This window comes from Diorhabda sublineata, chromosome 1, assembly GCF_026230105.1.
Source record: "Diorhabda sublineata isolate icDioSubl1.1 chromosome 1, icDioSubl1.1, whole genome shotgun sequence".
NCBI classification, from domain to species: Eukaryota; Metazoa; Arthropoda; class Insecta; order Coleoptera; family Chrysomelidae; genus Diorhabda; species Diorhabda sublineata.
Genome location: NC_079474.1, coordinates 17391 through 34446, shown reverse-complemented (window position 1 = coordinate 34446; position 17056 = coordinate 17391). Strand labels below are relative to the sequence as shown.

At 27.1% G+C, this 17056-nt stretch overlaps 1 protein-coding gene across 2 annotated transcripts in view; it reads left to right on the top strand.

Moving 5' to 3' along the window:
• The first annotated feature begins 474 nt into the window (after nucleotides 1-474).
• Nucleotides 475-17056, top strand: part of LOC130448075 (AT-rich interactive domain-containing protein 5B-like) — a 33627-nt gene continuing 17045 nt past the window's right edge. For both annotated transcript variants that reach the window (XM_056785275.1, XM_056785268.1), the window contains exons 1-2: nucleotides 475-1584; nucleotides 3468-3722. In XM_056785275.1, the coding sequence (XP_056641253.1) occupies nucleotides 1561-1584; nucleotides 3468-3722 (279 nt within the window). In that variant the 5' untranslated portion in view covers nucleotides 475-1560. The remainder of the gene's footprint in view (nucleotides 1585-3467; nucleotides 3723-17056) is intronic.

Sequence of the window (17056 nt, the reverse complement as noted above, 5' to 3'; positions counted from 1 at the left end):
TGTAGTAGAAATCTGTAGATAACGATAAATCATACACCATTTCCCAAGAGGGCACTTGAAACCACAAGATGTGAACTTACCGGGTACCTTCCGAAAGTAACAATAGAAATTGATATAACAATTTGAACTGAATGCTTTTATATATTATTCATAATTTAATTATTAAAATGTTATAGTACATTCTACGTTTTTTATAATATAAATGAGGTTATGTTATCTCTAGTTCTAATAAAAATACGTAACCAAGAAAGTAAATTAGATTTAATAACATTTTTTGTAGTTATTTTATCTAATTTTGATGAAAAATTTTATAAGTAGCTCATATTTTAGATATAAAGGGATGGTGGATGTTAAATCGTTGCCAAATCTACGTCGTAGGTACAGAATATAATATAATTTAAAAAATAATTTATAATATTCAAATTTTTATTAAATAAATTTGCATTTATAATAAAAAACATAGTTGCCCTTTGTTTAATTCTATTTTTAGTGCATAAACACAAAAACTGTAAACTGTAAATAAACTCTGCTATCTGCCAATAGATGGCGACGTGTGTTATATAATTTCAATTATATATTCATTAAAATAAATTACTGAACAATATTATGAATAAAAATTTTCTAAAAACTATTCAAAATAACTAATTTAATACAATAACCATATAAATTTTAATAAAAAAACTGTTTTTTGACAATCCCTAGTGAAAAAGTAAAATTTTATTAAAAAGGAATAATTAACTTTGATATTATCGAATTTTATCGAATTATTTAAAAATATTCAATATTCACTTTAAAAATTCAATCAATTTCCCTGTATATCATTACCGACAAACATATTTATAATTAATGATTGAATAACAAATTATATAATTACTTTAAAAACTCTAAGTAGATTGTGAATAAATTGTTTAGTTTTCGACTAACTTTCACTTTAACCTGGTATAAATTTAATTTTGTCCTATCGGCAAAAACCTCAAGCATTGTTTATTTTAAATACATACCGAATCCCCCTTCCTTTCACCGATCGTTTTTATACAAAATATTACAGAATAAGTTTAACGTAAATATTTACCAACCTCCAACGTCTCCAGTTGGCAGCACTACTAATACAACTTCCAGCACAGTTTCACTTTCGAGAAGTGCACCGTCCACAACAAAATTTTTAACCTACTCGTTACCTCGTCAATTTCTTTGTGATACATATGATACGATACACGGAAAAAGCACCACACGTTTTCTAGTTCTCTAAATACGCAACCGTTCCTTACAGTCAGTCAGTACGTTTTAATACATCGATAATATTTGAATAATATCGATTATTTATTTCGTCGTAGTATTCGGAATCGTATAAAGATGAAATTCAGAAGAACCAAAACTAAGGTTACACCTCCTCTCCCGAAAACTTAAAGCGCCAGCTTGGACGAACCAACGGCGGAATATTACGATCGTTTACGAGTGTAGTTCTGTATCGTGACGTCATATAATTAGAGTAAATACAAAGTAGATGGCCGTGTCAGCGTGGTGTTTGTGAATAGCTCTGTGATTAATTCTTATAAAAATATGGGTAATAGTGATAATATACAGGTACGAAATTATTCTATTATATGTTTAAACGTTTAAGGAATATTTTAAAACAACAATTATATTTTTACGTAGTCGTTTATCGGATATATTGCCTGTTTATTATTATGACTTTCTATAAATATTAATTAATTTGGAAGCTATTATTAAATTACAGATCGGGTTCGAAATTCGTTATTGATTATTGATATTCGCGTTAATTATTTCGATTCTGTCGCTAATTTTTTATGATTCGTCATTTTAAATAATTGTTTTTACATTATATTTACTGAAAAATGAAATAATTAACTGGAGAGTTTATCATAATTCTTATCTGCATATTTATCTTATGGTATGTTATCGCGTACTCATTGTTTTAATTATTAATAGTTTTTTTTTCGGGTATTAGTTAATTTCAAGGTGTTTTGAATAATTTTTTTTGTTTATATAATTGTTTTTGTTTCTTAAAACGGTGACAAAATCCAGTTGCACATGTTAAGTATTAATAGTTTTATCGAACATAACTTGATAGGGCAACGTGAAGAAAATGAGCAAACTAATTTTTTTTATTAGGTATATGTAGGCGGCAGACGACGTAAAAATATTTAGTTGGGATTTAAGAACAATATCGGTCAGATTTTCGTGTTTCTTTTTTTTATATATATATAAATAAAGTCATTTAATTAACCATAACGTCGGTTAATTGTTTTTTCAAGGTGCTTTCATCTATTTATAGGAATAATAGTTTTAGGTTTTATATAAAATATTTGCTTTCGTTTCACTTATTATAAAATAGGAAGTAGAAACGTTAAATGATGATAACAGCGAGCAATATTTGATTGGTAAACTATATATCAGTGCCGTTCGCCAATTTCATTAATATATTAATAAAAAAAGTAGATAATTTTTGTTGTTGTCGCAATTATTTGATAACAAAAATAAAATATCATATTCCTAATTGAAAATAAAAATCGATGATAGAATAAATTCATTTTTGATTACGTAAGATACACTTTTAACGTTTTTTTTTTTTTTGACTAATAATAGCGATTTGATTATAGTTGAAAGTATTTATAGGTAAAAATGTAACAAATAAATAAAATTATTTCGACTAATATGTTAGAATGTATTCGTAAAGTCACTTAACCGGTTCTGCAGCATATAATATGTATATAGGTATAGAAAACATATTTTTTTCATCTTCTTATTAACAAACAAAAAATCGATATTGAATCAGAAAAGAGTAACAAAACATCTGTACCTAAATTTATATTGAATAGCATACGAAAGTCACCCTAGGGGGTAAGAAACTGCCGATAATGAATTTCTTTAAATAACTAGTCGTAAACGCAGGTAGATAATCAATTTTTAACAAAAAAAAAACACCGTTATCACGCCACAATTGATCAAAAACACATTAAGAAATCTAATTTTGTATATATTATATAATAAAAACGATAAACATTTCACTGTTTTTAACCTTGAAAATTTTGTCTTGTTACAAATTTTTACCTGCAGAAATTTACATCGAATTCATTTAAATAAGTTGCGAGGCAGTAAATAAAATTATAAAAACGTAATAAAGCAAATTCTAATCTTCAATTATTATCTTTTAAACATAATCTTTACATACCAAAAACTAATTAATTCAATCCTTTGACGTTCTTCTTCTTTTATATTACTCGTGATCTCTTCCCATTCGGTTTCCATCCATCATATCGATTATTTTATATAGAGTTAACACAACAAAAATTTATTAAACCTTTTAATATTCTTCTTCTTTTATACTTCTCGTGATCTCTTGCTATTCGTATCACATCCGTCATATAATAATTTAAATTTAGTGTTCGATTATTATCGATTACGTCTAACCTCACTTTTATGTATATATATATTTTTTGTTTTAGTTCGTCGGGGGACCTTGCGGTCAACACGGACCGTATACATTTTACAAAGCGTTCAAATATGTTAAAAACGGTATATGCCGAATAGTGACATTGAGTGAATTTTTTTTTGTGAAAATGTGGAGAGACAGTGACTTATTGTGTATAGGAGAATTGCAATTATTATGGTTAGATAAAAATAGTGAACAAGTATTGGCTAGTTTGAGGTTATATTTCCTACCGGAAAATACGCCGGAAGGACGTCTGGACCATGGAGAGGTAAGTAATTATGCGTTTCGAAATATTTTAATCAACTTATTTTGATAATGAAGCGAAAATATGTTCACGGTAATAAAAATGTGTAATTAATATAAAAAACCAACGAATCGAGGTTAAAAAATTGATTCGATTTTGAGGTATATATTTTTTTGATTCACCTCGTATATTCAAATGTTTAATAACTCATTAAAATCGCTTTAAAATTAACAATACCTCCGTTTGGCACATGAAAATACCTCTAGAAGCGATATTACGAAGCGAGAGAGAGAGAGAAAAGTAGTTGAACAATTAGAGAGGTGTATAATCTTCGAAGAAACCGGCTGGAGTGCTTCGGTTCGAACCGGAACTAGTTTCGAACAATCGCACAGTTAAATAATTGATAGTTATGGTCGACGATCGGTTTAAACTGTTAATTGGTCGGCTGGAATATACGATAGTATTGGCGGACGTGATAGAACCGCCTTGCACTATTTTGAATACGACCGCAAACGAGTTTCGGTTCGCCTTGGTTTAAACGAAAAAACGACTTAGACAGATGAAGGTATTTACAAAAATGGTAAATAACAAAGCGCGTTACGTCTAAAATATTTAATGAAATTTTGTTTATAATCAAACAAATATTTATTTAGTTCGCATAAATTTGAAGATATTATTGAAATTAAAGGCATCATCTTATGTTTTACGTGAGTCATAGCAACCGAATTAACGATATATTAAAATCGGCGTTGCCAAATGTATTATAGAATTACGGATTATTTCTTGATGTAGTTTTATAACGTGATTATACGAGTTTAACGTGAATTTTTAGGTATTTGTTTGTTTTTTATTTGTATAGCTATTTTTGTACGAACCCTCGACGCATTAATATTAATTAGTTTCGGGCGAAAATGGTACACGCTGCAATATCAATAAACAAAACGATAAAATTTTATCAAATTATTTTGAAATAAATGAGAATATTTTTATTTGACAAAGATAACGGATTATCATGAATAAATAAAGTGTTGTAAAATGTAGACAACGAATTTTTGAATATTTTACTATTAATTGGTTAAATATACGAGGTGCGTAAAGAAATTACGTTTTGTAATTATTTACGCATTAATTTAATAATTTTAACAACGTTAAATAAAATTCGTAAATAAAAACAAAACATGTCGATAGATCGACAAATTTGACAACATTGTAATCAACAATCTACACGTTAGTTTCCCATTGGCGCAAATTCAAACAAAAGATGATCAGTTGTAATATACAGTGCATGCGCAGTAGAAATTTAAACTGTTTCTTTCTCTGTTTACAACTAATTAATAGGTCATAACGGAACACGTGACTTTGACAAATCGGCCATTTTGTCTGAACAACACACAAAATATTTATTCCCAGTTTGTTAACGTGTGATTTTTTGTGTTTTTCGCGCTGTTATTTATCATTATTTCGACAAAATGGATCGAAGTGAATATAGAGAGTGTATTATAAATAATGTTGATATATCCAGTTACTGAATCGGATTGGGTTCGGAATATATGGAATCCTGTTAGGTATGTAACCATTCACACCTTTACGTCATTTCAACTTCTTAATTTCTTGTTTGTTTTTTTGGACGTTGATAATATTTTTAATTTGTTTCATCCTATTTATTTTCGTTGTAAATATAAATGAGCGACGCCTTTGATCGACGATACGTTCTGGGTAAAATTAATTTGGCAGATTCGTACACGACCATTTTTACGATACCAACTGATTGTGTCTATTTTCGAGACGTATACAACGAATACACATTATTTTCTAAATTTAGTTCGTGTATGTTTTTTAAAGATTCGCCATTCAAATTTCTATATCTAAATGCATTTTTATTAATAATTAATTTTATATTCATGGCGTGTTTTACGAGGTTACGTCAAAAAATATGGCAAACATTATAAAAAGGAAAACATAGATAAATACTTTATATATTGTATGCAGCTACGGTAACAGCTGCGAAAGACGTGGGAGAAGGAATAATAGAGAGGGGTTAGGAAGAGGGTGTAGGCGGAAGAGGGACGCGGACATCGAGGGAGATATACGGTGAAGGGTTGTATTTTTGTCTATTCTATATAAACGAGTGAATTATATTTTTCAGTAAATCGTTTCGGGTGTTATAAATATATAGAAAATTTTATTTGTACGTGGTAATTGATAACGATTGATTAAGTGCATACTTTTTATCAATTCCTACTGATAAGAGTAATGTACAGTCATTGATAATTAATGTTTAATTATTTCCTAAATGTTATTTTCAATATAATTCGTTATTTTATATGAAAATCGTTTGAATATCTATTCGAGCAGAAACTAATGGTTTCTATTTTGTTTAGAGTGGATTTTATCAAAATTAGTTTACGTATACAGGATGTATCATTTGAGTTTTATGATGGGTAAATATTTGCAGTGTAAATTGGAGTATTAGAATATCAATTTTTTACTTTTTTGACGTTATTTTTAATTTAGAGTTTGGTTCGAATGATGATTTCATGTTAGGTACATGAATTTTGAGGTTAAAAATATTGAAGTGGCTTTTTAAGTAGATAAAAATGGCGATTTTTTGGTAGTTTTTGACTTATGACATTGTTTTCCATTAATATATTGGTCTACGAGACATTTCGAATAAAAAAATATCAAAATTGATTTATAAATTGCGGAAAAAAGCGAAATTTGTATAATTTTTCGACTTGTGTCGTTATTTACCATGAAGGTGGATGAGGTTTGAGATAAAAAACATTGACGTGGATGCTTGTGTAGTTGAAAAAGGCCAATTTTTACAATTCTTCGTCCGTTTTTGACTTGTGACGTTATTTACCATAAATTTTTTGGTGTAACGGAAAATTTTACGGTATATAGATGAGTTTAGAGATGAAAAACATTGACATGGGTTTATTAATAACCGAAAAAGACAATTTCTATATTTTTTTGACTTGTGACATTATTTATTGCTTCGTATCTCATTATTTTACACTTGTGACGTTGTTTACCATTGATTTTTAGTATAAAAAACATTAGAAAATGAGTATTCCATCAAATTAATACATATTGACTCAAAAATTGCAAAATAGGTTAATAAAGTGCTGAAAGTGAGGATTTTTTTTAATTGAGACGTTGTTTAGTATCAACTTTTTAGTCTAAAAGAAGTTAGAATTTACTTAAAATACCCACAACATATATCTTAACTCAAAAAAATATCGAAATTGGTTCATAATCTACAGGACAATGACAATTTCTATAATTTTTAGACTTGTGACGTTGTTCCATCCAAAGTACCTATTATTTTTTCAAATAGATATATTTCAATCGACCAAAAAACCAAATTTGGTTTAGAAATTGCTGAAAAAAGATAATTTTTATCATTTTTGGACTTGTGACGTTGTTAACAATCAATTTTTCGACTTAGGAGACATTAGAAAACTCTTATTTTCATATACAGATACATTTTAATTAAAAAAAAAACAAAATTGGTCAATATATTGCTGGAAAAAGACAATTTTCATCATTCTTGGACTTGTGACATTGTTCAGAATTAATTTCTTGGCTTAAATTATGTTATAAAATTATTTTAATATACAGATAAATTAATTCATAAATTGCTGGAAAAGGGCATTTATAATTTTTTGACTTGTGACGTTGTTCAGAATCAATTTCTCGACTTGAAGTACGTTAGAAAAGAATAATTTTTTCAAATAGATATATTTCAATTGAATAAAATAACGAAATTAGTTATAAAGTGCTGAAAAAAAAGACAATTTTTATCATTTTTGGACTTGTGACGTTGTTAACAATCAATTTTTCGACTTAGGAGACATTAGAAAACTCTTATTTTCATATACAGATACATTTTAATTAAAAAAAAACAAAATTGGTCAATATTTTGCTGGAAAAAGACAATTTTTATCATTCTTGGACTTGTGACATTGTTCAGAATTAATTTTTTGACTCAAATTATGTTATAAAATTATTTTAATACACAGATAAATTGATTCATAAATTGCTGGAAAAGGGCATTTATAATTTTTTGACTTGTGACGTTGTTCAGAATCAATTTCTCGACTTGAAGTACGTTAGAAAAGAATAATTTTTTCAAATAGATATATTTCAATTGAATAAAATAACGAAATTGGTTATAAAGTGCTGGAAAAATACAATTTTTATTATTTTTGGACTTGTGACGTTGTTCAGAATCAATTTCTCGACTTTAGGTACGTTAGAAATATATTATTTTTTAGATAAATATTGACAAATTGGAAAAAAAATTAAAATTGATTCATAAACTGCTGAAAAAGATATTTTTGGACTTGTGTCATTGTTTACAATGGATTTTTTGTTCTAAAAAACGTCGGGGAATGATCATTTTATAAATTAGATACATTCAATTTAAAAAAAAACCAAAATTGTTTGAAAAATTTCAAATTTTCCGACTCTTCGACTTGTGACGTTGTTTACAGTCAATCTTTTGGTTTATAAGACGTTTTAGACGACGCTATATCGGACACATTTCTTCCCCAAGCTTATGAACGTCGATTTAATCGACTACAACTATATTAAATAATTTATATAATATCGAATCACTTTCGCTAATTATTCGAACGAAATTTCTCTTTCGAACGTCGTCATTTAAATAAATTCACAATGATAGATATAAATCGCAAATAATTTTTCGAAACAAAACAAAATTAAACAATCAAAATGTCATCAACCTCTTTTCGAATAAATAAGATTGTTTACGAACCAATCCATTTGCCATCAAGGTCATCTGGTACTTCACAAATTATTATATATAGGTACCACGTTATTACGTCGATTTCAGTAGCGCGGAAAATATGAAGAAAAAAAAAAGAATTAAAGTTTCGTGCGGTCCCCCCTCAATCGAATTTCGTGATACGCCACTGGTGGCTAAGGTTAATGGTTGAGTTATCATTGAATCAATTAAATTGTAAGTAGTGGAAGCAAAAAATGTATGTTTTATTTTTTGAATAATAAAATTAAGAGATGAGGTCATGCTTGAAATCTATGTTGAATATAGTTTTATATGTTGTTATCTTTTTCTGGCTGTTTACTATCTCTTTCTATTTTTTTTTTTTTTTTTTTTTTTTAATTTTAATTAATATATTTGTCGTAACCGAATTTGTTAGCATACATAAAAACCGAGCTTTCTTGGAATTTTATTATACGCGATGATGAAATTGATTGGTTTTAATTTTTTAAAATTCTATAGTCCGTGGTATCAGCTGTTTTCCTTTTTAATGACGTACGTTATCAAACGTTTCATTAAATTATTGGAATATAGTGAAAAACTGCAACCATAAAAAATAGTGTACGTAAAATAAAACGCTTGGATCATATAGTGAAAAGATAATTTGATATAGTGAAAACTAGTGTAATTACGAATCGTAAACTTCTTAATTTAATAGTGAAATTGAGAACGGTGAAGTGAAACAATGAAAAAAAAACAGTTGAAACTAAAATAATTATTCAATTTAATAGTGACATTAACTCGAAAAATAGTGAAAACAATATATTGCAACTATAAAAAAATAGTGTACGTAAAATAAATCCCTTGGATCATATAGTGAAAAGATAATTTGATATAGTGAAAACTAGTGTAATTACGAATCGTAAACTTCTTAATTTAATAGTGAAATTGAGAACGGTGAAGTGAAACAATGAAAAAAAAACAGTTGAAACTAAAATAATTATTCAATTTAATAGTGACATTAACTCGAAAAATAGTGAAAACAATATATTGCAACTATAAAAAAATAGTGTACGTAAAATAAATCCCTTGGATCATATAGTGAAAAGATAATTTGATATAGTGAAAACTAGTGTAATTACGAATCGTAAACTTCTTAATTTAATAGTGAAATTGAGAACGGTGAAGTGAAACAATGAAAAAAAAACAGTTGAAACTAAAATAATTATTCAATTTAATAGTGACATTAACTCGAAAAATAGTGAAAACAATATATTGCAACTATAAAAAAATAGTGTACGTAAAATAAATCCCTTGGATCATATAGTGAAAAGATAATTTGATATAGTGAAAACTAGTGTAATTACGAATCGTAAACTTCTTAATTTAATAGTGAAATTGAGAACGGTGAAGTGAAACAATGAAAAAAAAAACAGTTGAAACTAAAATAATTATTCAATTTAATAGTGACATTAACTCGAAAAATAGTGAAAAGAATATATTGCAACTATAAAAAAATAGTGTACGTAAAATAAATCCCTTGGATCATATAGTGAAAAGATAATTTGATATAGTGAAAACTAGTGTAATTACGAATCGTAAACTTCTTAATTTAATAGTGAAATTGAGAACGGTGAAGTGAAACAATGAAAAAAAAAACAGTTGAAACTAAAATAATTATTCAATTTAATAGTGACATTAACTCGAAAAATAGTGAAAACAATATATTGCAACTATAAAAAAATAGTGTACGTAAAATAAATCCCTTGGATCATATAGTGAAAAGATAATTTGATATAGTGAAAACTAGTGTAATTACGAATCGTAAACTTCTAAATTTAATAGTGAAATTGAGAACGGTGAAGTGAAACAATGAAAAAAAAACAGTTGAAACTAAAATAATTATTCAATTTAATAGTGACATTAACTCGAAAAATAGTGAAAACAATATATTGCAACTATAAAAAAATAGTGTACGTAAAATAAATCCCTTGGATCATATAGTGAAAAGATAATTTGATATAGTGAAAACTAGTGTAATTACGAATCGTAAACTTCTTAATTTAATAGTGAAATTGAGAACGGTGAAGTGAAACAATGAAAAAAAAAACAGTTGAAACTAAAATAATTATTCAATTTAATAGTGACATTAGCTCGAAAAATAGTGAAAAGAATATATTGCAACTATAAAAAAATAGTGTACGTAAAATAAATCCCTTGGATCATATAGTGAAAAGATAATTTGATATAGTGAAAACTAGTGTAATTACGAATCGTAAACTTCTTAATTTAATAGTGAAATTGAGAACGGTGAAGTGAAACAATGAAAAAAAAACAGTTGAAACTAAAATAATTATTCAATTTAATAGTGACATTAACTCGAAAAATAGTGAAAACAATATATTGCAACTATAAAAAAATAGTGTACGTAAAATAAATCCCTTGGATCATATAGTGAAAAGATAATTTGATATAGTGAAAACTAGTGTAATTACGAATCGTAAACTTCTTAATTTAATAGTGAAATTGAGAACGGTGAAGTGAAACAATGAAAAAAAAACAGTTGAAACTAAAATAATTATTCAATTTAATAGTGACATTAGCTCGAAAAATAGTGAAAAGAATATATTGCAACTATAAAAAAATAGTGTACGTAAAATAAATCCCTTGGATCATATAGTGAAAAGATAATTTGATATAGTGAAAACTAGTGTAATTACGAATCGTAAACTTCTTAATTTAATAGTGAAATTGAGAACGGTGAAGTGAAACAATGAAAAAAAAACAGTTGAAACTAAAATAATTATTCAATTTAATAGTGACATTAGCTCGAAAAATAGTGAAAAGAAAATACTGCAACTATAAAAAAATAGTGTACGTAAAATAAATCCCTTGGATCATATAGTGAAAAGATAATTTGATATAGTGAAAACTAGTGTAATTACGAATCGTAAACTTCTAAATTTAATAGTGAAATTGAGAACGGTGAAGTGAAACAATGAAAAAAAACAGTTGAAACTAAAATAATTATTCAATTTAATAGTGACATTAGCTCTAAAAATAGTGAAAAGAATATATTGCAACTATAAAAAAATAGTGTACGTAAAATAAATCCCTTGGATCATATAGTGAAAAGATAATTTGATATAGTGAAAACTAGTGTAATTACGAATCGTAAACTTCTTAATTTAATAGTGAAATTGAGAACGGTGAAGTGAAACAATGAAAAAAAAACAGTTGAAACTAAAATAATTATTCAATTTAATAGTGACATTAGCTCTAAAAATAGTGAAAAGAATATATTGCAACTATAAAAAAATAGTGTACGTAAAATAAATCCCTTGGATCATATAGTGAAAAGATAATTTGATATAGTGAAAACTAGTGTAATTACGAATCGTAAACTTCTTAATTTAATAGTGAAATTGAGAACGGTGAAGTGAAACAATGAAAAAAAAAACAGTTGAAACTAAAATAATTATTCAATTTAATAGTGACATTAGCTCGAAAAATAGTGAAAAGAATATATTGCAACTATAAAAAAATAGTGTACGTAAAATAAATCCCTTGGATCATATAGTGAAAAGATAATTTGATATAGTGAAAACTAGTGTAATTACGAATCGTAAACTTCTAAATTTAATAGTGAAATTGAGAACGGTGAAGTGAAACAATGAAAAAAAACAGTTGAAACTAAAATAATTATTCAATTTAATAGTGACATTAGCTCTAAAAATAGTGAAAAGAATATATTGCAACTATAAAAAAATAGTGTACGTAAAATAAATCCCTTGGATCATATAGTGAAAAGATAATTTGATATAGTGAAAACTAGTGTAATTACGAATCGTAAACTTCTTAATTTAATAGTGAAATTGAGAACGGTGAAGTGAAACAATGAAAAAAAAAACAGTTGAAACTAAAATAATTATTCAATTTAATAGTGACATTAGCTCGAAAAATAGTGAAAAGAAAATACTGCAACCATTCAAAAATAGTGTACGTAAAATAAAACGCTTGGAAAATAAAATAATTATTCAATTGAATAGTGACATTAGCTTGAGGGATAGTGAAATTCCAACAAAACATTGAAAAAAATATGAAATTGAATAGGGTATAGTGAAACAAATAAAAAGCCAATAAAAGGGATTTGATACAGTGAAAATAGTACAAAGTAAAGTGATAAAAAGAAAGTAGAAATAATTAAATTTCCACAAAATACGATAATATACTAAGACAGTTGAATGGACTATAGTGAAATAATGAAAAACTGTATTTAGTATGAAAACAGTGAAAAGCAAAGTGATAAAGAAGAATGGTGAAATTAGCACTAGAAATAGAGAAATTCGGATAAAAACAATAAAATATATAGTGAAAAAGGTAACATGATATAGTGAAAACAGAAAATAGACGAGAGAAATAAATCTAATTCATTTATTACTAGATAGAATATTGGAATTTGGAAAGAAACCAAGTTATTTGGAAAGCTAAGATAGTGAAATCAAAAAGAATTTAGTGCAACACTAGAAAAGCAATTGTATACGTGAAATAAAGTGGTCGGATTAATAGTGAAAAGGGAATTTGTTATAGTGAAATAAAAAAAGGAAAAAGGGGATGTTTGAGGTAATTATTAACTGAAATAGTGAAATTGGAACTGGAAATAAAATAAGTTAGTGAAATCAGTTAGAATATAGTGAATTAATGAGAATGTCATCCTATACGAGAAACAAAGAGGTAGGATTATATAGTGAAAGGTGATCATTAAACCAAATAGTGAAATTAGAACTATAAATAGTGAAACAAAACGCAAAAGTAGTGAAATAAAAAAGAATATAGTGAAAATTTATTTGTACACGTAAAACCGAGCGATTGCGTATATTACTGAGGTGGAAATTTGATATAGTGAAACGAGGAAAAGCATGGGATGTTGTGAGAAATGATTATTTGAACAAATCAAGAATGTAAAATAATATAGTGGAAATTTATTGTTAAACGAAAAAATAAATCGATTCTGTGCATAACTGAAGAGAAAAATTCGATATAGTGAAATAGGAAAGGGTTTCCAACAGTAATTACTTCACCAAATAGTGAAATTTGATCTAGAAATAGTGAAGTCTAGACCAAACGAGAACAAACAGTGATAAAAGATAGTGAAATGGAAAAGGGTATAGTGAAATAATGGAAAAGCAAAAAAAATTGGAATTTGATATGGTGAAATTACGAAAAAACTGGAGTAAGTTCAGAAAACTAATCAAAATAGTGGCTAAGAAAAAAATATGCCGAAAATTCATTTTTTAATGTAAAACAAAACAATTGGGCGTATAAGCGAAAAGAAAATTCGATATAGTGAAATAGGAAAGGGTTTCAAACAGTAATTACTTCACCAAATAGTGAAATTTGATCTAGAAATAGTGAAATCTAGACCAAACGAGAACAAACAGTGATAAAAGATAGTGAAATGGAAAAGGGTATAGTGAAATAATGGAAAAGCAAAAAAAATTGGAATTTGATATAGTGAAATTACGAAAAAACTGGAGTAAGTTCAGAAAACTAATCAAAATAGTGGCTAAGAAAAAAATATGCCGAAAATTCATTTTTTAATGTAAAACAAAACAATTGGACGTATAAGCGAAAAGAAAATTCGATATAGTGAAATAGGAAAGGGTTTCGAACAGTAATTACTTCACCAAATAGCGAAATTTGATCTAGAAATATTGAAATTTGATCTATAAATAGTAAAATCTAGACCAAACGAGAACAAACAGTGATAAAAGATAGTGAAATGGAAAATGGTATAGTGAAATAATGGAAAAGCAAAAAAAATTGGAATTTGATATGGTGAAATTACGAAAAAACTGGAGTAAGTTCAGAAAACTAATCAAAATAGTGGCTAAGAAAAAAATATGCCGAAAATTCATTTTTTAATGTAAAACAAAACAATTGGACGTATAAGCGAAAAGAAAATTCGATATAGTGAAATAGGAAAGGGTTTCGAACAGTAATTACTTCACCAAATAGCGAAATTTGATCTAGAAATATTGAAATTTGATCTATAAATAGTAAAATCTAGACCAAACGAGAACAAACAGTGATAAAAGATAGTGAAATGGAAAATGGTATAGTGAAATAATGGAAAAGCAAAAAAAATTGGAATTTGATATGGTGAAATTACGAAAAAACTGGAGTAAGTTCAGAAAACTAATCAAAATAGTGGCTAAGAAAAAAATATGCCGAAAATTCATTTTTTAATGTAAAACAAAACAATTGGACGTATAAGCGAAAAGAAAATTCGATATAGTGAAATAGGAAAGGGTTTCGAACAGTAATTACTTCACCAAATAGCGAAATTTGATCTAGAAATATTGAAATTTGATCTATAAATAGTAAAATCTAGACCAAACGAGAACAAACAGTGATAAAAGATAGTGAAATGGAAAATGGTATAGTGAAATAATGGAAAAGCAAAAAAAATTGGAATTTGATATGGTGAAATTACGAAAAAACTGGAGTAAGTTCAGAAAACTAATCAAAATAGTGGCTAAGAAAAAAATATGCCGAAAATTCATTTTTTAATGTAAAACAAAACAATTGGACGTATAAGCGAAAAGAAAATTCGATATAGTGAAATAGGAAAGGGTTTCGAACAGTAATTACTTCACCAAATAGCGAAATTTGATCTAGAAATATTGAAATTTGATCTATAAATAGTAAAATCTAGACCAAACGAGAACAAACAGTGATAAAAGATAGTGAAATGGAAAATGGTATAGTGAAATAATGGAAAAGCAAAAAAAATTGGAATTTGATATGGTGAAATTACGAAAAAACTGGAGTAAGTTCAGAAAACTAATCAAAATAGTGGCTAAGAAAAAAATATCCCGAAAATTCATTTTTGAATGTAAAACAAAACAATTGGGCGTATAAGCGAAAAGAAAATTCGATATAGTGAAATTGGAAAGGGTTTCGAACAGTAATTACTTCACCAAATAGCGAAATTTGATCTAGAAATAGTGAAATTTGATCTATAAATAGTAAAATCTAGACCAAACGAGAACAAACAGTGATAAAAGATAGTGAAATGGAAAATGGTATAGTGAAATAATGGAAAAGCAAAAAAAATTGGAATTTGATATGGTGAAATTACGAAAAAACTGGAGTAAGTTCAGAAAACTAATCAAAATAGTGGCTAAGAAAAAAATATGCCGAAAATTCATTTTTTAATGTAAAACAAAACAATTGGACGTATAAGCGAAAAGAAAATTCGATATAGTGAAATTGGAAAGGGTTTCCAACAGTAATTACTTCACCAAATAGTGAAATTTGATCTAGAAATAGTGAAATTTGATCTATAAATAGTAAAATCTAGACCAAACGAGAACAAACAGTGATAAAAGATAGTGAAATGGAAAAGGGTATAGTGAAATAATGGAAAAGCAAAAAAAATTGGAATTTGATATAGTGAAATTACGAAAAAACTGGAGTAAGTTCAGAAAACTAATCAAAATAGTGGCTAAGAAAAAAATATGCCGAAAATTCATTTTTTAATGTAAAACAAAACAATTGGACGTATAAGCGAAAAGAAAATTCGATATAGTGAAATTGGAAAGGGTTTCCAACAGTAATTACTTCACCAAATAGTGAAATTTGATCTATAAATAGTAAAATCTAGACCAAACGAGAACAAACAGTGATAAAAGATAGTGAAATGGAAAAGGGTATAGTGAAATAATGGAAAAGCAAAAAAAATTGGAATTTGATATAGTGAAATTACGAAAAAACTGGAGTAAGTTCAGAAAACTAATCAAAATAGTGGCTAAGAAAAAAATATGCCGAAAATTCATTTTTGAATGTAAAACAAAACAATTGGGCGTATAAGCGAAAAGAAAATTCGATATAGTGAAATAGGAAAGGGTTTCGAACAGTAATTACTTCACCAAATAGCGAAATTTGATCTAGAAATAGTGAAATTTGATCTATAAATAGTAAAATCTAGACCAAACGAGAACAAACAGTGATAAAAGATAGTGAAATGGAAAAGGGTATAGTGAAATAATGGAAAAGCAAAAAAAATTGGAATTTGATATAGTGAAATTACGAAAAAACTGGAGTAAGTTCAGAAAACTAATCAAAATAGTGGCTAAGAAAAAAATATGCCGAAAATTCATTTTTTAATGTAAAACAAAACAATTGGACGTATAAGCGAAAAGAAAATTCGATATAGTGAAATTGGAAAGGGTTTCCAACAGTAATTACTTCACCAAATAGTGAAATTTGATCTAGAAATAGTGAAATTTGATCTATAAATAGTAAAATCTAGACCAAACGAGAACAAACAGTGATAAAAGATAGTGAAATGGAAAATGGTATAGTGAAATAATGGAAAAGCAAAAAAAATTGGAATTTGATATGGTGAAATTACGAAAAAACTGGAGTAAGTTCAGAAAACTAATCAAAATAGTGGCTAAGAAAAAAATATGCCGAAAATTCATTTTTGAATGTAAAACAAAACAATTGGGCGTATAAGCGAAAAGAAAATTCGATATAGTGAAATAGGAAAGGGTTTCGAACAGTAATTACTTCACCAAATAGCGAAATTTGATCTAGAAATAGT